The sequence below is a fragment of the Varanus komodoensis genome, unplaced genomic scaffold, assembly GCF_004798865.1.
Source record: "Varanus komodoensis strain SLA01 unplaced genomic scaffold, ASM479886v1 scaffold23, whole genome shotgun sequence".
In the NCBI taxonomy this organism is placed as follows: Eukaryota; Metazoa; Chordata; class Lepidosauria; order Squamata; family Varanidae; genus Varanus; species Varanus komodoensis.
Genome location: NW_025335627.1, coordinates 5,278,611 through 5,305,661, shown reverse-complemented (window position 1 = coordinate 5,305,661; position 27,051 = coordinate 5,278,611). Strand labels below are relative to the sequence as shown.

The following is a 27,051-nucleotide window of genomic DNA, read 5'->3' as shown; positions in this document are numbered from 1 at the left end:
CATATAAAACTCTTAAGCAACACTTCCATACTCACTAAAATATCTTAAACACAATACAGCATTTTAATGATAATAATACAGTAATAATAAAGTAACTACAGGTGCTGAAAAAAAGGAGAGAGTGCATGCATGCGAGAGAGAGAGAGAGGGAGGGAGAGAGAGAATCTACATGTATGTGTGTGTGTACAGTATTTTTTTACAGTATTCTAAAAAAAAAAAAAACCAAATAGAAGCAGTTCTTAAAACAGTTTAGAATATCCTTGAAGTAACCTTAACTGATCATGATGGAGCTGGACCCGGTGCTGGCGTGTCAGGGTTTGATTGTGCCGCTGGGGGTGGGGTGGGGTGGGTTACCACTGGAGTAGTGTTCTGTGAAGTAGGCCTCCAGGATTGTTTTTACAGCCATTTTCTTTTTCTTCATAAATAGCCTTGTAGCAGCTGAGGGTCTGGTTACAAGGGCAAATGCTACAAAAACCAAAGGGGAACTATACATTCCCTGAAACACACTGGCTTAGGTATGCTTTGACACCATGGAACAAAAACCTGTGAATACTGCACCTCTTGGGAACTAGGCTGCCTCTGATGACGTGTCACCAAATGTGTTGCATAGTTCCCTCGGAATAGCCATGGCTGTCTCCAGGGAACTATGTGGCTGCTGCTGATGTGCTGCCACACACATCATGTAGTTCCCTAGAGATAGTCATGCTTTTCCTGCTTCATGAGAGATACCCATAGAGGGCTTATGGCAGTCCATGTGTTTGTGAGTATAAGATGTCTGTAACTCAGATGTTCTTAACCTGAGGACTACCTGTATGTACATTTCTTATGCACTTGAGTGAGTCTAGCCAGGAAGTCTTCAGTGCATTTTTGCAAAAAAGAAAAAAAAATGGCATATTCCACTCATATTGAAAGCAGACCTTGGAAACAGAGCAACAAGTCCTGAAACAGAAGCAGGAAGCCACCTCTGACCTGGAAGAAAGGATTTCTCTATGCAGCACACAGCCACAAGAAGGCACTCACTGAAGATGGGACCTGTTTGGGGTGCCTCATCCAAGGCCCTCAAGACCTTCAGCACACAGACCTGTACTCCCCCCCCCCACCCCACAAAAAGAAAAAAAAAACCTGGCAGATGATGACTAATGGGATTCTAGGTCTCAGATATGAAGCTACTTGACCACCTTCAGGATATTCACTGGCACACACTCAGCATATTTTTTGATCAGGGCTGGTAAGACTAACATTCGAGGCATGTAGATGTTCTCGGAAAGCATAGAAAGGCAGCTGCAGGGAGAAGAGGCATTAGTTGCAAGCTTCACAACACATGGCCAGCTGAGGTCTTCTGATAAGACCACGAAGACCACAAATGGTGTGAAATTACCCAGCTGCTCCACTGCAGCAGCCTTTTAGGGCTCCAGGCAGGGGACGTTCCCAGCCCTAGCAGGAGATGCCAGGGATTGGACCAGAGAGGTCCAATGCCTTTTGTATGCAACACATGGGCTTCACCCCTGAGGACAGCAAGGCGCTTCTTGGACAGCGGAGGGTGTTTGTCTGTCCTTTGATGACTCTGCCACTGCCTGTGCATGTGATCCAGAAGTGGTCTCTCAACTGCAGCATGTGATTCTCTAAGGCACCGTGCTGCATAGGTAACACCGTGGACATCTTGGCTTTTCTTGACTGGTGGTCTGAAAGGCATTGTGTTATAGGAACAATATTGCAGGCTTTTTGGCTTTACACCACAAACAAGGTTGGCAAGGGAGGCTGCCCTCCAGGCTTCCAGTACAAATAGCTGGTGCCAGTGGTTAAGCATGGCTGGGGAGTGTTTTTTAATACATTCGTGTTACCGTGAGACACCACTGAATGCAGCAAGCAGCCTGCCATATGGCATAATTGTCTTCTGGTTTGCAACCTCTTTTATTGACGACTTGGACAGCCCGTTTGGTCTGTAATCGGTATTTAGAGGAAAGCTAATGTTTCACTGTTACTTTCCAAGTTAGCCAGGATTAATAAGGGTTTCTAAAACCTCTTTGCTGTTCTTTGTGGACTTTCTGAGCCTTGTTTCCATGGGGTATTTTGTTTTCCCTTTGTTATGCTTTGAGGAGGTTTCCTAAGGGATCTAACAGAACACCCCATCTACATTTTATTCCATTACATCCCTCTTTGCTTTAATGAGCTGCTATAGTTCTATATATTTCCTATGTGTGGGGAGATCATGCTAATTTATTCTGAAGGTAATTTTTGAGAAATGAGAGGGGAGAATTGATGAGAATTGATACAGAGATTGATCTGGAAGGAAGGAAGGAAGGAAGGAAGGAAGGAAGGAAGGAAGGAAGGAAGGAAAAGTGAATATGAATGCTACAAAGAATATGAATTGAAGTGTTCTCCCCTTAAAGGTGGCCTAAAATTTATTTCTTTGAACAAATAAATACATATTTATTTATTTTAATAAATAGTGTTGGTTTGCTAATGTCTCTTTTGCCTCTGTCTAGCAGAGCATGTGAATACTCTTAAATACCATATAGATGATTTATATATGGTGCTCGATTTATATGGTGCTTGAAAAGTGACTCAGAATCATCTCTTAGCATGCAGTGCTAGGCATGTCTACTCAAAAGTAAGTTCAGTGGGTCTTACTTCCAGGTAAGTGAGCACAGGATTACAGTTTTATTGATGCATAGCAAACTTAACTGCAGAAGAAGATTGGTCCATGTTATTTTCTTTTCTGTTCATCTTGGTTTTTTGGAATAGTGTGCAGATTGATTGATATATGCCTTGACCTCATTTAGGACCTTTGTGTGCTCAAAGTTGAGATTGTTCTTTTTCATTTAAAGTGATTTTGGCCCGTGCAGAGGAAACTGTGTCATGCTCAGGTTGTCATTTATACAGAACAATACCACATACGCACATTGTCTTTCTTCCTGGCTCACCTGAGTGCCATTCTATCCCTTTATTTCCTGCTTGCTGTCAGCATGGGGCAAAGGACAAGTGAAACTAGCTCCTCATGTTCCCAGAGAAGGAGAAACACTGCTTAATAATACCATCCCTGTCAATTGCTGACAATGTAAAGTGGTGCCTGATCTGTGGGAAAACAAAGGTGCACAAGAGATCAAAAAGAGAGAAATGGGAAACAGCTTCTGAGTAGATTGTTACAAGTCTGCATGGCCCTTTCCAGGAAGATCAGCACTTAGCTTTATATGGAACAGGCTCACCACAATCCAGACATACGCTCTGGTTATCCCTTACAATGACAAGCAGGTTGGAGAGAGAGGAAAAGCAACAGCAGTCCCGATGACAGCAGCTTAACAGCATCGAAATTAATAGAGGTTTTCACACACTGGGGGCCTTCTCATCTGCCCTTTTGGCTTTACCATGGCAAAGTTTCTGATGCTCAGGATAGCTGGCAGGCAAACGCCACCTTTCGCCCTTGAAAGGTCCCACTCTATTGTTTGAGGGTGAGCAAGGCAGTGTGCAAAGTTCTCACACTCACCCATTCATTCACATATTGCTGGTCCTGGAACCGTTCATGACTCAGAGCAAACAGGACCTCAGCTGGGAACGTTTCTGTGGAAGACTCACATCCAGCCCAGGAGAAGCATCCTTGTCCCACTCAGGGATGAAGCTGAGGTCACAATGCTTTTGTCCCTTCTCCTTCCTAATGACTCAAGGAGAGTGCAGTGGAGGTGCAACAACTCTCCCTTCTTTGGGGTGGGGGGAGGTTAAATTTCATGCAAACTGAACAAGGCCAAGCTGAAACTCAATAGTCCCAGCTGAAATTAGTCCTGACGAACAGTGCGGTCCTATGCATGTTTACTCAGAAGGATGGCCCCCGCTGTGTTTCCTGGGGCATATTCCAAGAGGCAAGGGCACCCCACCCCACCGCACCAACGCAGTGCAAGTCAAAGCACACAAGGCAGCATGCGTGGAGGTTGCACTCCCACTCGCTGGGTGCAAGGACAACAAAAACAAATCAGCGGCAATTTGCTGCCCTTTCATGACACCCAAGATTAACCGCCTAAGCAGCTGCTTCTCTCTGCTCAAGAGTAAATCCAGCCTTAGGAAGTGAGCAAAGGGCCTTAGCCCCATGAAAAGCAGCAGCTGTGAAGTGGGGATAAAGGGGGGGGGTGCGACTTTTTTTAGAGCAGGGAACCTTTCTGGAACGATCCCTTACTGTATTCATCCTGCATGTACTTTCCCCTCTCCTGTTAACTCCTGGGATGGGAGAGACTTTTTAAGTTTGCTGCAAAAGCTGGACAAGGACAACACTGATTTTGGCCAATGCAAGTCAGTTTTTCTGCCTGCACCCTGAATCCTTGCAGCAGTTTTGCACTTACAGAAAACCCCGTTCCTTTACAAATTAGGAGATCAATGAACAGGGAACTGTACATGCCACTATAAAAAGCAGGATCCTGAAGCACATGGAAGAGGGACCCCTTGTTGCAGAAGCAGCATTCAGATGCTGGGGTGCATATCTGTGAAGGCAGGAGAAAACAGCTTCCACCCCAGCTGAGGGGCAAGTCCTGAGTTCTCTGTTCAGCACCATGTCTGTTTTCATTCTTAGACAGGACCCACGGGTTCCCCAGGATTTCTGTTCCTTTCAAATCATAACTAACTTTGGCTGAATCGTGGCTCCATAGGAAGAATGGAAATATTTCAGAACCGGAATACAAGAATCCATACTGTTTTTTGGAATTCACTTATCTCGTTAGGTTAAGGTTGCTATACGTTTTGCCTCGAGCTTGCCTTCCGCTAAATTTATGCCAGTGTTTCTTCAATTACTTGGGTTAAAGTGAGCAGCATTAAAAAATTAACATTGCTAAGCAATTGCCGGGAGATTCTCTTTGGTCGGGTACTTATTTTTTGTCTCTCAAACTCAATGGAATTTCAGCATGTGACAGGTAGATGTCAGAGGTCCTAATGTGCTCAATCCAGAATGTTTTGGTTTATTCCTTTCCATGTTTACAAAAGTAATGCAAAACTAATAATGAATTGTAGGATTGTTGTTGTTTTTTAAGACAGTATGTTCACAACTATAATTAACAAAGAAAAAGCAGTTCTATGTTTATTTTTTCCACTCACATTCAATTTAAAATGGAAATACATATGTCTCCGAGACTCAAATATGTTTGACAAGAGACAACAGCAGCAGGTAAAGTATGTTGAAATAGAAGCATTAATAACAATATTTCTGCCATAGTAGCCTACAAAATGAACATTTCTGAAGATTTGCAAAAGTACCCATATGTTTTTTCAGAATGCTTCCCTGTACAACTCCCTCCCCACCTCTTCTCCAATAAAACTCCAAGAGTGTTGATAAGATACTTGACACATTCAAAGCAGCTTTTCCTTTGGATTGCTTGGAACTCACAAACGGATTGTCAGTTCTCTGAAGAGGGTTTAAAACTTTGCTATATTAGAAAGTGTATTTCCCCCACCTTTTATTGTATATTTAGTTCTAACAATCTACAGTAGAACTTCCTCAGATTGTCAGATTTTTATTCATCTTGAATAAATGCCCATTCCTTATTTTGTACAAGTTAAGGATCCCCTTGAAGGTCCAAAGAAATTTTAAAAAATGTAATGAAGATGCACACAATGCTATTCATGTTTAGACAGAAGAAAAGTCCTATAACTGCTAGCATTCTCCAACCGGCATGGCTGGCTGAAGAATGCTGAGCGATAGGGCTTTTTCCTGTATAAACATGAGAAGGAGTGCCCCCCACCCCGTGATTTGCCATACTCCTGTCTGACCCGAGGGCATCCAAGTGGGGGAAAGGTAAGGAAAAAGACACTTTGAATTTCACAGGACACACAGCTCTTCCTCTCCCTCTCATCATCTTGAGATAATAAACATAGTTGAGAGAAATGTTTTGAAGATGCTCATTGGCAATTCACTGCTGTGAATCTGGCTCTCTCGATTTCTGTGAATGGTCTGCCAGGGCCTTTGCAGGACTGAGTTCTAAGCCACGCTTAAATAACTTTTCCTTCCTGTGCTATACACAAGTAGCAACATTTGTTTTCTTTCACTTTGAGAAGTAGTGCATTTCTACATGAAGTATTTCTTGTACACTCATCATTCCTTACTTGGTTTTCACAGGTTCCTTAGATGACATAACAAGCCTCCAGTTTCATTTCTGCCTTTTAAGAGAACTTACCCCATTTTCCCCTTTTTTTAAACAAGGAAGAAAATAGAGTATTATTTCCATAAGTGAAAGAAAATGTATATTCTGACTTACATAACTGTGTTCCTACACTATAACACAGCACTTTCTAGAGGTTTTGCAACAGAAAAGAAAGAACGGGAAAGCTCTTTGTGGAAAGCTTGGAGCTCACTTCTGTGCAAAATTGAAATAGATACAAAGCTTTTCTACAAGAGGCATTTCTTGTGCACTCATAATTCCCTACCCATGGTTTTTATGTTCTTTAGACAAAGTCAGAAATTTCCAGTTTCATTTCTGGGTTCACACAGCATTTTCCAAGGGGTTTTTGATGAGTTTTATAGCAAAGAAGATGTGGTAATATTTCACAAGCAAAAGAAAATTCTTTTTCCACCTGTGTAATTGTACCAGTCCTTTCTACCACAGTGCCAGTGGGAAGTTACATAGCAGAAAAGTAGGAAAGGAAATGTTCTTCAAGTAGTGCTCAGATTTCAATTCTGCAACAAAACCAAGAGCAGATATAGGAGATTAATGAGGACCCGTAAGGAAGGGCATGGCAAGTGCACAATAAATACCTTATGTGGTGAAGTTCAGAGAAAAACCATGGCAGGGCCTCATCATGGATGCAGGATGGTCTTCCTGGAGATAAGGAATTCAGCCTCCAGTGGGTTCATCCACGGAGCCAGAACGAGGGCCTGAGAAACACCCTGAGCCAGTTTGGCATTGAAGGGGAGATGGCTGCAATCGACAAAACTGAAGTGCTCTGGAATTCTGATTTCCAGTTAGATGACCTGCTGTGGGAATGCCAATGTTCTTCTTGGCCTATCAATAGGTTGAATATGGTAGGACCCCCGTATCTGTGAGGATTGCTTCCAAGCCCCCCAGCAGATGCCTGAAACGGCAGATAATCACAAACACTACGCAATGCACTAAACCAGCCTGACTGCTCAGTAGAAGAGCCGCATGTTGTCAGATGCTTAAAAGTCACGAGTGGGCGCCCGCAGGCAGCGGCAAACAAATAGGTGCCCACGGCTGGTGAGCCACGAGCGGCAAAATGATGAGCTACATGCGGCTCCTGAGCCTCCGTTTGCCACCCCCCCCACACACACACACACACAAACTATACAATCGCAAGCGGGCACCTGCAGGCCATAAAATAAACTCAAACAAGCCATATACAATTATTTTTCCAATTTTATTCATTCTTACCTCAGCACTGTAAGATTTCCTTTGGTATCTGTGGCACTTCATGACTTCTCTTTGGCACTTTACAGCACTTTATGACTTCTTGTTTGGGCCGAGGTCAACTATGCTTGACGGAAAACGCAGTAACCGAGCCAGTGGATATGGGGGTCCTGCCATATCACAGTGCAATTATGAGCATATTTACTCAGAATCAAGCCCCACTTCATTCAGTGGCACCTACTCCTAGGAAGTGTGGTTGCAGCCATGGCCAGGCAGTGATCCAGCCTTCCTGGACAAGGAAGAATCCACGGTGTAGCCTCCATCAAGCCCAGTCAAGGTTACACCAGCCATGGGACAGCGTTTTCCCTCCCATTGATAGCAACAGAGTGGAATTTAAGTATGTCAGCTCCATTCTTTCATGTTGGGAGAATGGAAGAGTTTAGGGGCCAACATAGCCAAGGCCTCTTTCACCAGGTGGTGGAGTTACTCCTTCTCTGCTCCTGCTGGTGCACCTGTGGTGAAGAAAGGTTCATGGCAGAGGTTTCTCCTTCTGCCACAAGGAGGCCTCCAAGGGCAGGCTTTCTTCGACAGTCATGGATAAGCAGATCCTCCAGATTCAGCCACCCTTCCTGGGAGAGTAGGATTGAAGCCTAAGTCTTCCACGAACTTTTATATTAAGGAAGTAGAACCAACTAGTGAATTCTTCTTTCCCTCAATACCTTGTTTTACCTATCAACTTTCTAAAAGTGGAGATGAAACACCTCCCTAAAAACCTTTCTCGCTATAACAGTATCAGGCTGTAGCAGTTTACAGATTGAAGCAGCATTCCATCTATCAGTGCAGAGTGTCTCCGCAATGTGTATGGTTGCATCCAGTTTTAGCAAAACTCCGAGAAGACCTTTTGAAATGCAAAGGACATACAATAGGCCTGTCTAATTTCAACCTCCTTGATTTCAGCAGGACTGCTCAAAGTATTGCTAAATTTGGATCCAAACAATTAGTCCTCAAAAGATTAGAGATGACAGGGGAATGACTGTGCTGTCCCGAGGACCTCTTCCAGCCATGGTCAAAGCTGTGTGTGTGATGATGTAGCTGGGCAGAAGCATAAGGCATGCAAAACACCGAGAGGACCTGGGAGTCTTACAGGCCTCGTGCTCAGTTCAGTTCATGGCCCAGCATTACAAAAGCGAGCATCGTTGGCCCTTTCAGGGCTGTATTGCCATGGTGCTCAACGGGGGCCCCTACAGATGTTTTGTACCTCAACGCCCAGCCTTTCTGAGTGTTTGACCAGACAGATGGGACCAGATGCAGCCCTTCTACAGGGATGCAAGCACACATTTGCTCCCAGTGGGCTCCCTCAACCCCCACTAGCTGAGCACCCTCTCCTCTCCCCCTCTGTCCACATGCCCACAGAACTTGCTTCCTGCTCCCCTCTGATCCCCTTACCCCTCTCCCTCTCCCCAAGCTTGCTAGACAGAGCTGATGGGGGGCCTGTTCTCTTTCCCCCGTTTTCCTTGATGACTGGCAAAGGAAAGCACTGGCCTGCAGGTGCCCACCAATTTCATATCCCAAGAATGTCTCTGAACTCCATGTGTGGTCTTTAGACATTAATGGGAACTGAAGATGGCAGCAGCTGCCTTCACTTTGCTTTCAAGCAATCCCAGCTTTCTAGCAAAATTTTGATTTTGTTTTAATAAAAAAGGGAAGGGGAAGGGCAGCTTGGCAAGTGCCAAGAAAGGTTCATGGGGACCTTCTGGTGCCGTGGGGCACCATTTTGCCTACTTCTGGTTTATAGCACAGTGTGTTGTTGTGCCTCATTGTCTGGATAAGGTGGTCTCATGTCTCACATAGTGTGCCCCATTGGGCTCTTGGGCTATTTGTCTTTCTTTGTGGAGAGTTAAGTGCCCACAGTTAGCTCTGTTAGTCACAGTATCTTGCATTCCTTTAATTTTGTAACATCTAGGTTGCAGTTTAATATAAGGTGATGATTGAGGGGTGTGTGTGTGTGTGTGTGTGTGTGTGTGTATGGGAGGGAGAGACAGGGTTTGCCTACAAATGCAGAAAACCTGGGCAGATGTAGTTACAAGATGGCCAAAGTTATTCATGAAACTCTCATTGGGTTTTTTCCAGGGGGGTGGGGGGGTGATGTCTTCATGCAGTTAAATACTTTGGCAAGGCTAGCCACACCCCCAATGTCATCCACTTCTGTGTACTGTTATATCCCTCAAAAATTACTTCATACCTTTGTGTAAGGCTCATTATGTTTTGCATCAGCAAAAACTACCACCCATATCCTAAAGGTCACCTACACCTTTAAGCAAGGTCACATATCCATCAGTACCCCAAATGTATCCCGACATTTTGGAAAAAGCCCAACATCCATTCACATCAGAGGCCACCATACCCTTTAGGCTGAAATTTGACACCCACCCAACTCCACTTTTCTGAGCAGAGTCAAGCATCATAATGCACCAAAAAAGTCATTTCTCTCTCATATTAATTCCGAAGTCACTCTGCCCAAGCTGAACTTCCATCCAGTTCAACTTGCATTCTCTCCATTCTTGCTAGTGAACTATCCCATGCTTAAAACTCTTTCCATGCTCATCTCAGCCACTTCAGACTACAAGTCTGGTCTTACTTTAGGCATCAGAATCATGGAGGGCCCAAAGAGATCCACCTTTCACTGGGACTGCCAGTCAGCCATTGATGGGTAAATACATTTCAGATTTTTTTATGAACACACATACACAAACGGAAACATGAAAAATGCTCTCCCAGTGTTTTAGATAAAGATTCTTAGAACAACTCAAAAGCATGTATATGTAGTTACAAAAAGTTTGGAACCTTGAACAGCACTATACATAAAGCTACAGAAGAAATGCATACACACAACATACAACATCAAATTCAGCATAATTTAAACTCTTCCTCAACACATGCCACAAAGCCACACACTAAGTCACACCTTTCCAAAAAAAAATGTGCATGGAAAGTTAGATCAGGACAAAATATTGAAACATAATATTAATGTATGAGTAAGTCTTAATATACAATCTGTGCTCCAAGAAGTGAATTCAAACTAATGACGCTGGTTGTTAGAATCTGAGCCAATATATACATTTGTTATCTTCTCTCCAAATTATCACCTATTTTATATGCCTCATTTCTTCCAGCACTCCTGTGTAACATACGTTAGCAGAACGTCCCTGACAGAAATTCAAGTCTCATTTGCATTTCAGGAGATTCCTTCACACAAGATCGGTGTGTGTTTGTGCTTAAATTATAAACAGGAATATGCATTAGGGGAAACAGAATTTAACTTGCAAATCTGGCTTTAGATACAGTTAATTTCATTATGCTTGATGCAATTTAATTTGCCAAGTGGCAACTGAACTACTTCCCTGCTCTTCTCCCAAACCTGCTTGTTGCTCTGAAGTGTTGGGCAAGGACTGTTCAAATCCGCACTCCACCATGAAGCTTATTTAGCAACTTTGCACCAGTCACTATTTTTCAGCCCAACCTTCCTCATAGGGTTGGGTTCTTTTATCTATTTTAAAAAATTATATACCATCATTCATTAAAAATCTCATGACAGTTTATCACAAATTTTGAGGATAAAAGGAGGGGGGGTCTGTGTGTGCCAGCTTGCGCTCAATAAAGTAAAAGTTGGATGCAAGTGTAGTAAGCCAATAATAACTGTAAAAGCAGTTTGTGAAGTAACACAAAAGGGGTAGATTATATTTAGAGGAAAAGTGGAGGGATAACTAGACTCATTGTGCGCTCTTATATGTCTAAAGAGGGTCACTGGAAAGTGGCCTATATTTCATTTCAAAAAATGAGGATGGGATTTATTTTGAGCGCTTATGATTCAGAAAAAGGGGAAGGAAACTTGATGGGCGCAAAAGATGACATCACAAATTAAGTCATTTACTGAATGTGTTTTATTTCAACAACCAAAAAATTCTAACAGACTAACAATGCACATAAGTTAAAATTTAATTATCACTTAGTGATAACAAAGATCAAGTTGATTTACATGGAAAAAGAACATTTACAATATGTTAATCCTCATTCACATTGTTGATACCGCAATAACACATTTTTTTTATGTTTTCTCTTATTTCACAAAAAAAGGCGGAAAATTGTGCTTTGTTAAGAGGCACTACAAGAAAAGATTCTTTTTCCAAATAGATATTATATGATGAATATTGAATAAATAGACATATATGCATTGTAATTCGCAAAGTTCTGGCAAGACCACAGGCAAAAATGCCCACAGATTCACTTAGAAGAACCACTGCAAAATTGGCAGTGAAATTTAAAAGGAGAAGGAGGAGGAAGAGGCAAGACTCAGCATTGAAAAAAATACCTACTAATTTTTTTGGTTGAAGTATTTAAAAAAAAACAACCAATGCTGATGCTATCAAAGAGATGAATAACCTTATGAGAGCTTGACCATATTACATATATGTAGTGATTTCTGCAAGAGAGTCTCAGATAAGAGTTTGAAAGGTGTAAATTGAAGGAGAACATAAAGCAGCGCCTACTGAATTCTTGATTAAAGCTGCAGCATACTACAGAAGGAAAGAATGATGAGTTAAGTCAGCAAGCCAACTTTGTTTTTTCAAGGATATATGAAATGGATACAGATACACTGTGGATGTCAAATATTGATTTTGGAAAAGTCCCTTTAAAAACTTTGGAGGTTACTGAGCAGCTAGAATTAGCTTGTATTGCAACATGTCATCTCCCTGTATGTTGTTACGTTCTGAGTAACTATCTATACAGAGGTTTTAATGCCTGCCTTTTATACCTTTCAAATATATAAATAGTATTAACAGTTCTAATTTACAATGCCTGTGCAAGAAACATAAGATAGCTTTCCAAGTGATATTGCATGAGGTCTTTGTTAAAAGTTACAAAGCACATGTCAAAAAGAAGACTGCCAATGAATGTTAAAGCCTAGAAAACAACCCAGACACGTTAGGAAGTCAAAATATCCTTTTTTATTTTTAAAAAATGGAGAGGAGGAACAGTAACACTGCTCGCATCACTTCCAAACCACAGCTTCAGAAAATTGTTAGAAACCATAGTAGATTGCAGCTTTAATGCTAGTACCATCATACAGTCAGTCAGCATTAGTCCTGCTTTATGTAATGGAACTGCTATGCTGGGTCCCTGGGAAAAGGCTTCGGTTTACGACAAGGAAGTGACTACACAAAAATTGCTTGGCTTACTTTCACTGCCTAGAATTGCAGCAAGTTCAGAAAAATGTGTTCCCACCAAGTCTGCCATACACAATAGAAAGACTGTACCTTGGGAGACTACTGGCTGAAAATGTCTCGTCTCACTGAGAGAATGAGCCTTACGCATACGAATCCAAATGCAGCAGAAACAAAATAAAGGAGGTACAGGAGGAAATCCTACACTGGAGAACCGGCAGACCCTTCGGCTGATTAAGAACCAGTCAAACCTGCCCAGAATTATAGCTGTGATTCAGTTTTATGATTTCATTTGTAAAAGCTTTGTTGAAACAGCTTCAACACGGCCCTAAACATAAATATCAGACAAACACTAGAAGAGCAGAGGAACAGAAACCAAAGCTGCACAAACCTCACTGAAGGTAGCAGAAGTTGCACAGCAACAGTGAAGATGGTTTGTGCCTTTGAAAAATAACACCACTATAAACTGTGGCTTAATGTAAAAATCCACACATTAAATCTCATAAAAGCAACTTTTCATGAAGACCTCATTAGCAGACAAGTCTACCATGCACTGATTTCTCACTGAAAAGTTCATCAGTGAACATGAAAATCCATCTATTTGCTACAGAAATGATAAAAAAAGCTCTGTGACTTTATTTTTTAAAATTACTTGGTTTGGGATTTTATTTTTAAGGTGCCCTGATTTTGTCCCCATTTTCTCTCTTTCTCACTTTTTTTTTTTTTTTTTTGGCAGTGTTGATTTAGGTTTTCAAAATGCATACCTCAAAAATTACCCATCAAGCTGCCAAAATGGAAGCCTTAATAATAATAAAAAGAATCAGGGATAAACATAGAAAATAAATAGGTATTCCAAAATAGTAACCACACCCTGAGAGCAGGCAGCAGTTTATCTAAAAGCCAAAGCAACTCATTGTGAAGTGGTTTTTTTTAATACATAAACAAGACTCATCTTTAACGAGCTCATTTCACAGTCTATACTTTCAGATTGTAATGTTATGTCCCATGCAAATTTCATATATATATATATATTGATGTAAATATATATATAATATATATACACACACACACACACACACGTTGTTATCGTTTCCTTCATTGATTTCATAGGTCTAGTTCTTCCTGTAACTTGCTAGAGGTTCCTTTCGTAAGTGCAAGGTTAAGGATAATGTAATCCTATGTGAATTACAATTAACATTGTCTCAGTCAAACAACAAGTGTAACACTTAAGTGCCTGTTACAAGGGAATGTCTGATTGGGCTATGCAAAATAATTGTTCAATTTGCACATTCTCTATGTGCACTGGAAAAAAAACCCAAACACATTAAAAAAAAAAAAAAAGGAGGAGAAGCACGAAAACCAAAAACTTGGATCAATGTATTGCTTTGCCTGTGATGTTTTCACATTATCTCTGGTCAGTTTCTGAAGTAGTTGCCTTATTTTTTTCAGGATTCTCTTCTTCAGTTTCCACTTTGTACATTTCCTCAGAGCCCTCCTCACTGTCATTCTCCTCTGACTCAGTCAGCAGCTCCTCATCTTTGTATTCTGCCACATCCACCACAGTACCCAAGTGCTCTTTTAGCTTCCCGTGATGCTTGACGTGGTAACGCTGGTTCTGGAAGAATTTGATAATGGTGTGCTTAGGCAGATCCAACTGAGCAGATAACGTGTGGATGGCCTCCTGATCAGGGTAGAGGCCAACATCATGGATGAAACTCTGAAGAATGCCCAAAGCCTCTAAAGAAATCTTTGTACGGGAACGTGTTTTTTTAGTACATGTGTCTTCTGCAGGTGGGGGCGGGGCCTCTTCTCTTGGAGGCGAGTTTTCCTTGGCTGGCTGGGATTGCTGTCTGTGAAGGACCTGAAAAAGCAAAAGTGCATACATATTTAAGGCAAGTCTTGCACGACACCGGATTGGTTTGATCCTTTAATAAAACGAATGCCTCCATACTTGTCCTTGCTAGCCAGGTCTTTCTAAAATGAAGAAACTAAGCCTGTATTATGCAAGAAGAAGAATCTTGTCCTCCTGGGTCACCCTCTCTTCTGTACTACTGCAAATGCTCTGAAGAAATGTTTTCTTTTCTTTTTTTTCCCAAAGGGAGGCAGTCCCTGGCTCATGCACTTCCCTGGGGCTGAGGGTTCTCTTTGCATGGAGAAGGAGCAGGCGCTGTTTCCTTCTAGCACTCACAAGATAAGGGTTGATATGAAGTCTCCACACATGTGCCTATGGGCCAGAATGTAACGTTTCCTCCTTTCTGTGGAATCTCTCTGTGTGTGGAGTGTGTGAAAGTGAGTGTGACAATTCTTCCTTACAGCCTTCCTCACATTCACTGGGATGAGGTAAGAATAACAGATGCTGTGTCTGCACAGGATAAAAGCTTCAAGACATGCTCTTTGCTCTGCCTCGTGGAAAGGCAACTCCCATAAGCATCTTTTCCCCAAAATCTAATGTTAGATTTTGGTTACACTGGGAGAGGCATCTCTGCCATCTAGTTCTGCACTCATACCTCAAGAACACCTTGCACTTAATACTGCTTCTGCCATTTCTGCCACAAGAGGTGTGGCTCCAAAGCTGGACTGAGCGGAATGTATGTCAAAGATAGTTTAGGTCAAACAAACAATGCAATGTGTAAATGAAGAAAAGAGCTGTGCTGGAACAAACCAAACCCCCATCTAGTGGGTATTCTGTTCCCACAGTGGCCAGCCAGATGTCAATGGAAAGTCCGCAAACAGGATATGAGTGTAATTTTGCTTCCCCTTCGTGTTCTACTGCAACTGATCCTGGAGGTAATTTTGCTGGCCTGTTAATCTTGGAGATCTTTATAATGACAACATTCTGTGATTCCTTATCATCCATCTTTTGTCAGGTTCATGCTAAAATAATTGGATAAGATCCATCGTAGGACTTCATTTCGCAACCAAACAACAGTACTCTTAAATTATTTGGACAACTCATTTTCAAGAAGCTGCAATCTTTAAACAAAGAAGGCACCTCAAAATACAGAATACTTTGGGGATATCTATAACACTGCATGAAGATTTCAGAACACACCATGTGTACTAAGACTGTCCTATGATAGGAGATCTGAATGTAAAGCCATTTCAAAGGCACCATTAAAAATCTCTGGGGAACTATATTCTTGGATGATGGGATGATTTTATTAGAAACATGTATTATGTATTAAAGAAAGTATAAGATATATACTCCATCCTTACAATCCATATACAGTTATTAAAAATAAAATGTCACTAAAAATATTTTTGTCTCTTTAACCATATACTGCTATATGAGAAATAAGTGACATATAAGTATAAAAGTATAAAAAACAAAACTTATATGAGTCTCTGTTGTGCTTTTTACAAGTTTTTTTACATTTAAACTCACAGAAAAAAATCTATAAAGGATTTTAATAGCCACTAACAATTAAGAGGAAAGCTTGAAATCATTTGTAAGGCAGTCTAAAACAAACTGAGCGACCATACCAGACCTGAACTGGGAGGAAATTTGGATAGATGAATTTAAAGGTCTCATTCAGCTATCAGCATTGGAAGGCACAAGAAATGTGTTTCTTTTCAAGAACTGATAGAAGGTAGCTTACAATGATTATGCAGCAAGCAAGAAAACAGCAGTATGGCCTACAGAATGTGATGAGTTGAAATAAATGTTCTTGGCACTCCTGCTTCATCGCTTTTCAACAATGACATGCATGTGTGACCCAGTGCAGTATACTGGCATCAGCAAAGAAAAACAAGGACAAGAAGAAAAAAAGTGAGAAGTAGAGTCCTTCAAATCCCTGACTTCATTAAACCACTACATGGTAGGTCCTGTATTGTTCAATTTTAAGGTCAATGTTTCCCTGATCATCTACATATTTAAATGAACTTATTATAACTTATCTACAAAAAGGAATGTCACACTCATTTGCTAAAAGCAAACTGGTTCAACCTCCCCTCACCCCATAATGGGAAATGTGTTTAAATTAAAAGAATAGGAAGGAAAGATCCTACAAATAAAATAGGTCACCTTTCTTCTTTTGCTGTAACATGCATCAATCCATTAACCCACAGGATAGTCAGATTCTCTCTTGAAGTTTCTGTTTTTAACATGGCTTTAATTAATTAATTAATTAATTAATTATTCTGCCCTTCTCTTTTAAAGAACTCAAAGTAGCTCACATAATTTTCCTCTTCCTCCTCCTCTCAATGTTATCCTCACAACAACTTTAGTGAGGTAGGTCTGCTCGAGAGTCTGACTGGCCCAAATTCACCCAGTGGGCTCCATGGCCGAGTGGGGACTAGAACCCAGATCGCCTGAGTCCCAGCCCCATGCGCTTTGCACAGCACCACACTGGCTCTCAGTTCAACCTAAATGTTCATATATTTAGCCATGATGGTGCTGCAACAGCACTGAGTAAAAGCAATTTGAGTCCTACGCACCTATCAGGGAGAGACTGGGCTATGCAAAGGTGCTGCTCACATGTGTTCTTATGGGAGGGGGGATCCCCTGAAAAGGGCCCTTGCATGGAATCGGAGCCCCTGTGCAACCATGCTGAAGGGGAGCTGGCCCTGGTCTTCCACCATATGAGCAAAGTTGCATCGCGGCTGAATAGAGGAGCTTGGGTTAAAAGAATGTAGCCTCACAAAGCCCACTACAACGTGGGCGACTCCTCAACAGGGATTCATTGGCAAAGTTCCAGTGGTGCTTCTCTTAGCCCCAGTTCTACATGATGTAGACCAGGGGTCCCCAACCTGCGGCCTGCAGGCTGCATGTGACCCCCCAAGCTCTTTCAGTGCAGCCCCCCAACCCGCTTGTTTACAGCTATCACCCCCAAGGCTTTTTCCCGCAGACCCACCCTGTTCTTCCCACCTCACACAGCAACTATTGCTGTTTTTCCTGTCCCTTTCTTATGAAAAACACAATAGCTACATAAAAGGATTCCACAATTTTGTTCCAAAATGGACTATATTCATGTTAACATTTCGTCACTGCCTCTGAATGTTTACTTCTGACCTAAATCGGTAGGTTAACAATTATGTTGCATTTTGATTTAAGACGAGGGCCTCTTTAGGCATTGAGCACTCTAATGTGGCTCCCATGTGACAGAAGGTTGGGGACCACTGACTGAGGCGATTGTTTCACAACATATACAGCCAGAGGAAAGCAAATGTCAGTTGCATTTCACTGAGAATACTTCTTGTGGGGAAACCAGTTCTGAAACCACTGCACTTTAAAACTACCTATTCTCTGCAAAGCAGCATACAGACAGCCTGGCCTCAGTGACTTCCAGAAGCCAGGGCCCTGACATACTTTCTAATGCTAAATAAATGAATGATGCATTTATACATTTTCTTAAAATATCCTTGTCAGAGATGTTGACGGGATACACCAAGAGATAATGAGAAGAGGAAGGGTTGTATGTTTAATCTCATCTATCAATAGGAACAACAGAAACAACAGGAAATACGAAAAACAGAAACAATCCAGCCTGACAACAGTTTAACTACTTTGGATTAATCAAAGAATTCATCCAAGAGAGGCCTATTTAAACCACTTTCATAGCAATTCATTCATTCAAGAGGTTTTTTGTTCCTCTTTTCTATGAGACCATTTTCAATTAGGTACAACAATATTTTAAAAATCAACTGCACTTGAATCTTTATCTCATCCTTTTCACTTTATTTAAAGAATGGATGGATGATTGGTAAAGGCCCTGATCCAAATAAAATAACGCACACTCGAAAATTAAGCCTGGTTCAGGTTATCACTCTGGGTTTCATAATCCATGGTTCATGAAGCTGAAAGTAAGCACTGGGGCTGACTGCTCCTTCCTCTCCCTCCCCTCCTATAATGCCCTTTGATGGGAAGATCCTGGCTTGGATTAAACCAGGTTCCCATAACATCTGAGCCAGGGCAGCTTAATGTCAGTTAACAAACAAAACAACTCAAGGTTCCTACAGTTGGTGTAAACAAGAAAGAATTTGAATATGATTATAGAATGTTTAAAAGATACGTTATAGGGGGCTGACCCAGTACATCTGATGTATTTGATGATTATTTTTTTAGTCTTTAGGTTAAAATCTTAATAAAAAATGTGCAAAAAAGAAAGAAAAGATGCCACTGTGTTTGCATCTGCTGACTTCTCGGGACGACTTCACTGCGATTTGACTATAAATAAGAGAATTGGAGCAGGCTGTGTGAAGAAGGCCTTCTCTTAGATGCTATTGCTTAGAAGTAAGTCAAATGTCTTCACATATTTCCCAGCACACACACTTGGGATCGCAGCACAAGCTTGCCTTTCTGAGCATTTCGAGCTCTCCACTTTCATTCCACCCTCTGCTTCTTGCATTAGTACAAGTTAAGTCTTCCCTTCAATTTTGACCATCTGGAATTGACTTCCTATTTCTTCCCCCAATCATTTCCCATCTCCTTGCAAATCTGAACTGAAACATGTTTTGTTCCCTAGCCACAGGTCTCAAACGTTTATGCTTTTCTAATGCATTTTCACTTTCATGTTGCAAAGGTCCACAGTTGTGTAAAGAGACTGAAGGCTCAAGACTGTTTTGTTTTTGAACCCCCTCTACTTTTCATAGGTATTAATTTTCACATTTCTGAAGTATTAGCCTATTCAGATAGAAAACATACAGATACCTCATACGATGAAAGTTGACTTGAAAAAGATAAGTGACTCCTATTAAATCACACAACATTGCAATATGTTTTGAAGGCCACAATGAAATCCAGCTGGGAACCATGTGTAAAAAATAATAGTACACGCCTGCAGGGAAGGAAGTATGATATGGAATGATTAACTTTAGGAAAATATATAATGTAGTATATCATTATGAGAATGATCTGTATTACTTGTAATAAGCTGAGGCAGTGGTTTCAAACTGTATTCCAGTGAACCGCGTGGCTCCTGGAAAACTTCTTGGTGCTTCCTCAGTGAAAAGTTCAGGTAATGGTGACTAGTTGCTTTGAAAGATGCAACTTATCTTCCAGTGCTACGAGCATCGGGTAGGGCTGATCGCCTTTTTCCTGGCCCTCTTCCAGTGCCTTTAAAAGCTGCCAGTTCTGCAGAAATTAAGCAGGTAAAGCTTTTCCTCATCACTTCCCCTCCTAGTTTATGAAAAGCTTGGCAACTGCATTTCTACAGTCAGGCTACAATTAAAGGTACATCTGCCAGAAAGGGTGGCAGCTCTTTTTCAGGGCATGCCCTCGTTCACACACAGTTCACATGGAGCTGTGGGCCCCGCTTAATCTCCCACTCTAGCACCGTGTACTGAACGACCCAATCAGACAATGGCTTGGAATCCTCTGAAATGCACAGGAGTTGCATGTTAGATGCACAGAACGTCCACAGCAGACCAATGGTTATGAATGGTGCATACAAAGTTTGAGAACCACCTTGCTCAGGCTTTAGGTCTTTTTAAAACCACTGGCAAAGAAGGACTGGATAAGCCCTGGGGGCTGCTGAAGGTCTGCAAAGACAACTCAAGAAGCACAGGTCAAGCTGCAGGTGAAGAGTTGATCTGGAGCTCCTCACTTCTCAGGTGACCCAAGTCCAGTGTAGATAGTGCTGGATCCAATTCACAGATTGTTTAGTCACTTGGATTCAACTAACTTTTGCTTCCTTTTCCCATGACATGGCACTGCCAAATGAAGCAAAACATCCCAGTATATGTGTGCATTTCCTTGAGTGTTAAATAACCTCCACCTAGCTAAAGTTTAACCAAGCCAACTTTGTGAAAAGAGTGATTTTATTACCTTAAGAACATTTCCCAGCTGACCGGAAATAACACATGCATTTCTATATTATTTACAGCAGGGGTCTCCAACTCACGGCCCGCGGGCCAATTGCTGGGACGAGCGGGGCACGGGGGAGGGGCCCTGCGGCCTTCAAAGCACCAGCGGCGCCCAGGCCGGCGGTGGGATGAGCGGCCCACCACCACTGCGGTGGTGGAATACTTGATGCAGCCCAGCCTCACCCAGACTCTACTTCCAGCGGCCCCCAGGTAAGTTGAGTTTGAGACCCCTGATTTACAGCATCATGCCTCTAAATTCTTTACTTTTCAGTGTGGTTCTTTGTTTTGTTTGTTTTTTGAAGCAGTATTTGTGATCCTTATTTAAAGTTCTGACATACCTTCTCCAGTATCATGAAATTCTGTGAAGCATTTTTATCTCAACAGCCATCACTTTTGTTTTATCTATTTCAAAAATGACAGGAAAGCCACTTAATCACCGTTGTTATCCATACGTACATATGAGAAACAGGCAAAACAGGTGTGTGGTTGTGTAGACATGCAGGGAGGGAAAAGGCATGTGCCAAGGAGCCCCCAGACTTTCCTTATTCAAGGAGTACATTGAAATGAGTGCAGCCAGAGGGGAAGACAAGAGCTGATCGTCTGCCTGCCAACAAAGGACACGGTGCCTGAAGCAACCAGGCCAGTTCCCTGCCAGGCATGGGAAGGCGAGGCAGCCCAGGACACATGGCTGAGCAGGAACAAGGCTGCAGCACATCCCTGCCATCCCTTTGCAAAAGCCTGCCCCCCATTTTTCTAGGAAAGGGTTGCATTAATGTGCAGGGAAGGTGCTGCTTGGAAACAGTGAGAGACCTGATGAGGACCACATTACGTGCACTAGCTTTAGAGGACTGGAAAGCACTTGTCTGGAACTGCTGACCGGCACCCCACATTGTTGCTCCCTCCCAGTGAAGGACCCTTTGGCTCTGGACTGCCTGCCCCTGCCTCAGCTGGCCAGAGCACTCAGCTTATTCTCTCCGGGGAGCTCTCCCCTGCGCTGCTCCTTCGGTCCTGGCTCGTCCTCCAGTCCTGCTCCTGGCTTCCTCTAATCCCGATGGCTCTCCAGTTGAATTCAGGTTCCAGGCTCACTCCACACCACTGCCCATACCCCACCTAGCATGGCATGCAGATCTTGCAAGTGGCCACTGCTTCAACACACACAAGCAACATTACTGACTGGAACTGATCAAATGTTAGTACCTCTCACCGAGGTGAACACAACTATGCTGGTCTCCAGTTTCTCAACGCTGGTTTGGCCAAGAGATGGGGGTACTTAAAGATTTCCTTTTCTTGCATGAACCTGCCTGAGGACTAAATTCATCCTAAGAAAACCCCCACCCCTTTCTACCTGGTAATGATTGCTCTGCCTGGAGAGACTCACCTACATCTTCTAAACTTTGTTTTAACAGTGAGACTGTTGGCTGATATATTGCTGGATATTAGCATTTTATGATACTGCCTCTTATTGTTTGGCTGACTTTTTAAAGCTTTTCTAGAATTGCTTTGGGTTTCCTGAGAGCTCACTGAGGGAAAACAGTGGTAGCAGTAAGCTGGGAGAACATAACAGATAAGGCACTGCTGATCTAGGGGAAAAATGGCAGGTAAAGTGGGATTTGAAGGATGTTGGGGTTCAAGCAATCATCACCAGCACCAGCACCACAACATTACATTACCTTTCTGTGCCACCCATAGCTGACACTCTCTAGGCAGGCTGCGACATTTAAGTCACCCATCCAGATTTCCAGCCCGGCCCTGCCCTTCCGTGCTATGTGTTGTGCTGGACTGTGGGCAGGGAGGAAAGTGTTGCAGATGGAGAGAACATGGAGCTAAGACAAAGAAACCAAACTGGATGTCAGATGAGGAAGAAAGCGGCTGCTGTTGCAGTTTTCCCGACATGGCATGCTCTGGATGTGCTGGGACTGCAACTGCCATCATCTGCAGCCAGCTCAGCCATGCCAAGTGCTGCTGTGCTGCTGCTTTACAAGGTCACGTATTTGGTAGAGTCCAAGTGCATTCTAGATCCATGAGAAATGAATTTAAGCCCCAGTACAATACAAACAAATTTGCTTAAAGAAAAAATCTTCAGGAAATTCAGTTCTGAAATTTCTACCTGTTCCAAAGCAGGTTTAAAATCTAGCCTCTTTAGAAGGGACCAGGCACAATGCTTCTGCAAGGAAATGTGGAACACCTGGCAAAATGAACATCTGTCCTGCCCAGTTTCAAAATCAAGCAATGGCCCGTATCTCCTAATTCTCAACATCTAATTCAGGTGCCTCTGAAATGCAGAGTATTAAAACTTCAGAGCTACATTTTAAATGCTGCACTTTACAAGAAAGGATTAATGCTGAAGGAGGATGCATTGCTGCTCTCGTTCTTGAAACAGATGTTTGCAGGTATGATCAACATAGCCAGAGTGAGCACAACTACCTACAGTTTATCTAGTGTCCAATTTATATGGAGAAGAGCACAACAACAAAGCTTTGGTAAATAAGCTGCAACTTTCAAAACAGTCGTAGTCTGGGTATCCTGTTGGCAAGCATGTTAATGAGACAGAATTTTCTGCCAAGAACCTTTACTGGCTGCTAGGAATGTCTGCATGAGAAACTGTAGCAGAAGTTACAATTTGCACCTGTGCTTGTTTTTCCATTCAAAGTAGTGGCTAAGACTTCATTTTGCCCTGTGAACAGTATTCATGTCCTTTAGCTAAATACTGTAGCACTACATAAAAGCTAGAAAAAATTAAAAAATTAAAAAGCATTTTCTTTGAGCTTGGTTGAACTTGTAATTTTGCACCTTGATGCAATAAACTGTGTTTAATACGAAAATTTAGTTCTATCACTTCTTCTGGACTATATAGTATCTTAAGGTTACAAACTCAAGAAAATTCACAAAGAGTTATTAAAAAACAAAAACAAAAACACTATCTATGAAGTGATGACAAATTACAGACTACAGGTGTTAGATTACATTTTGACTTCAGGCAGGTTTAATATACCTTGGCTTCCGTTTACAATGGCTCGCAGCATGTACTGCAATGGGCAGGGGAGTTAAAAAAAAGTACTCAATAAATGAAGACCATGTCAAAAGAAATCAATATGAGCGTGCAAAATGGTAGGAAGTCTGACATGGATATATATATGTGTTCACTTTCATCTAGCTTCCTTTAATATTGTAACAGAAATGCTACTGGCATTTCTCATGTATTGCCTTTTAAAAAAAGGTTTAATAATTGCTTCACAAAGCAAACACTGGTATCACCGATAATTGAACAGCCAAAGTGTGATATACCATGAATTTAATTTCATCAGGGCAGAATTTTTCCTTTTGGGATTATTTGTTTAGAATGACCTTTATCTTAAACTGGTTCTAGGCTTTCTTTGACGTTTTAAAGATGGTTTAAAGGTGAGGGGAGCACTAATTTGGCTTTTCTTACTCTAGTATTTCCCAGATTCTAAATTCAAGTTTGCCTGTGAATGCTACCTGTGTGACCCCTAATAAGCAGAAGTATTGCAAAGTGGGAAGGGCAGAGCGCACGCTTTGAATGCGGACGGCCCCCAGTTTAATCTCTGGCATCTCAGGTAGCAACCAATTTGTATGAATGTTCAGGGAAAAGATGTTTACAAAATAAAAAACTTGATTTAAATTGATGGTTTAATTCATTTTTTTCTTGATGCTTTAATCTGGAGGAGTGTTTTGCCCCTTCTGGAGGCAGAAGTCCTCCAGGGAACATCCAGATACATGCTGAGACATAAAGGAATTCTGCAACTCCAAGACTTCAGGATCAGAATTTCAGCTTTTAGACAGATCCTCTCTATTTTAGAGACACCTGTGCCTGAAAATATGGGGATTTAATTTATCATTAATATTCCAAGTATAAATATTTCATTTGGCCAAGTGTTTGTCTAGAGCAGTAGAATTTTATCAGTTTTCAGCTCCTCAGATGATAAGTTATTTCTTTAAAAAGAGGGTGTATTTGGGTGAATCATGGGAAGACAGCAAACAAGATATGAATTCTTAGCAAGTTTTTACAAAGGGGTGCACATGAGTCAAGAAACCAGATTAGTATGAGTAGTGAAAAATTATGCAGAGCAAACACTACTGAACATTTTTGTCTTTGAAGATATAATCACTGATAAGTTTAAGAAGAGAAAAATTGTCATTTCTTATGGTCAGAAGCAAAATAAACATGCTACCAAACAAAAGTCGCACACACATGTGTTCATCCTTAGTTTAAAGCAGACAAAATAAAGTCAAATGGCCAATTGTACCAGTAGATTTTCGAAAATTCAATTGTTATGTAGCCCATAGGAGAGTATGATTAATATCCTGCAAGATTCAATTTTTCTTGGTCTTCAAATGCTGAGCTATTTGGTACTGAATAGTTTATACCACCCAGCCTGGGTTCTCTTATTTATATAATGGATGTAATAATGAATGTCATGAACTAAAGGTTGTGAAGAAATGTTTCAGCTTTTAAATACTGGTCCTGGGACTGCAGAGTCAAAGTGAATCCCACTGGCCCCATCCATCAGCCAGGAAACAAGGGGCCTTTGTGATGTCCCATCCCCCTGACCTCCCAGAAAGATCAGCATGCCAGGGGAAGACTACCCTGGGTAGCCAACCATAGGCTTCAGATGGAATTGCTACTCCAAGCCTACTTTCCTTTTAGACTGTGAGCCTGTGGACAGGAACTGTGCTAACATATCCATACTGTTCTTAGAAATTTTTAACTGGTTTACTGGGAACAACAATGCCATGATGCTGTACTTGAAGGAGATATACTTCTTGCCTTTGGTAAGTAGCGCAAAATAAAACTATGAGTGCCCACCAGGGTATTTCTAGTTTCTTGCTTCTTCCCTTGCCTCTTGTGCCTTGAATTTCTAGCACAACTGTTTTTAGGCTAGCCTTGTCAAGTTCTGACAGCTTGTTCTTGCCCCATTTCTGCCTCTGCTCCGTGGTAGCTATATCAGAATTCCTGGTAGGCACATTTGAGAAACTCTACTCCAGCACAAAGATGATGCTAGCTAGAACAGTCGTGAGATCACTCTGCTATCTTTTATTCTTTGTATATCATCATCTCATCAACACTGCATACAAATAAAGTTATTTATGTGATAAAGTTTCTTTGATTCTTAGACAAAGAATTTAACATTTGCCTTTTAACAGAAAACATCATTATTTCATTTGTACAACTAATGAAAGGTAATAATACAGTGTAACAAGGATATACCATTTAGAAAGGGTGTATGAATCAAAATTTAATTCCATGTTTACTCAGCTGCACAATCCATGTTTAGTCAACTACACTAATAATTTTATCTTCTATGCATTCCTCCTATTTTAAGAACCTATCTGTATGCAGGTCATGGGATGCTCTGCTTAAAATGTTGCTTATATTGCCTTTCCAAATAATTTAAAAAATCTTGTTCATGCTAGTTTAGATCAAACACTAGATGAAAGGGTTGACAAACTAATTGTAGACTGGTATGGTCATGCGATAGAGTTCCTCTGAAATCTCAGAGGCAGCTATGCTGGACCTGATACCAAGAAGAAGGAGGGTCTCCATGCCCTTTTTATGAGAAAGGTACCAATGGTTAGCGGAGAGCTGAGATGGCTTTCATCACGGTTTCCTCTATAAATTTTTTTTAAAGCCATGCTTGCTACAATGGCACAATATCAAGGGTTCAGCATCTAATGCACATATAGCATGTCAAGATGGTGTGGGACTTGCTTGTCACTAAAGATCTTATACATACAACTATGTAAGCAGATTGCCATCATGTATTTTTAGGCTTAATACATGGCAGGCTGAACGTTAAGAACAAGTATTTCTTTGCAGCAGATCAGCTAGCTGCAAAAAGGAACTTGGTGTTTCCCACAAACGTACATCTCTGTATCTATTCCACAATGAAGGTATCAACCAATAAGGCAACAAGATAATTTTATGTTCTTTTTACTTGTACTATACAGGTTGAGACCTATATTATGGTTCTGTTGAATTTCACTATCATTTGTTCACTAAGAAAGAAATGGTTTGCGGAAAAGTAGCAGTATTTCACAGATGTGATTCTAGATTAAATAGAACATCCACCTCCATGCCCTACTTGTTCCATCATTTAACAACAAATCAGAAGAACAGACCATGCATCAGGAAATAGAGTATGACTGGAATTTGCACATTCCCCTGAGACCCATAATTGAAACAGTGTTGTTAATCCACACCTGCTGTTTGAAGAAACAGGAATAAGTAGGGTCTGGCACAGGTGTTAGGCAACATGAATCAGTACGTCAACATCCAAACCATCTTACTTCTGGACATACCTCAAGGAGAACTGGATTCTTCTTATGGAATATGGAAACAAATGGGTGTCAATCAGAAGCTTTTGGGGTGGTAAACAAAGCTGGCTTGTTTATCAACTCACTTAGCCTTCTTCTTACAAAACAAAACATACTAGAGCAAGAGCTGTTGACCCAACTATCTCTTTTGCTGCATCCTGGAAATGCTGGAAAGATTGGAATAGAGTGTGATTGTGCATTTATTTCTTACAATTTTCCCCATGCAGCTCCCCTACCTAAGCAAGCAGATGGTTTAATGTTAGTCAGAGTCAGGAATTGCCCTTGTGGCTTCCTGCCTGCCTGCCTTTGTAGATTATCTAGATATCAAGATATGTAGCCCCATTATAGAGGCTAAG

At 41.6% G+C, this 27,051-nt stretch overlaps 1 protein-coding gene across 1 annotated transcript in view; it reads right to left on the bottom strand.

Annotated features, from left to right (window-relative positions):
- Positions 1–13,346: 13,346 nt before the first annotated feature.
- The window catches only part of SATB2 (SATB homeobox 2), a 148,212-nt gene continuing 134,507 nt past the window's right edge, over positions 13,347–27,051 (bottom strand). The window contains exon 11 of the mRNA XM_044432003.1: positions 13,347–14,420. Within this exon, the coding sequence (XP_044287938.1) occupies positions 13,965–14,420 (456 nt within the window). The 3' untranslated portion in view covers positions 13,347–13,964. The remainder of the gene's footprint in view (positions 14,421–27,051) is intronic.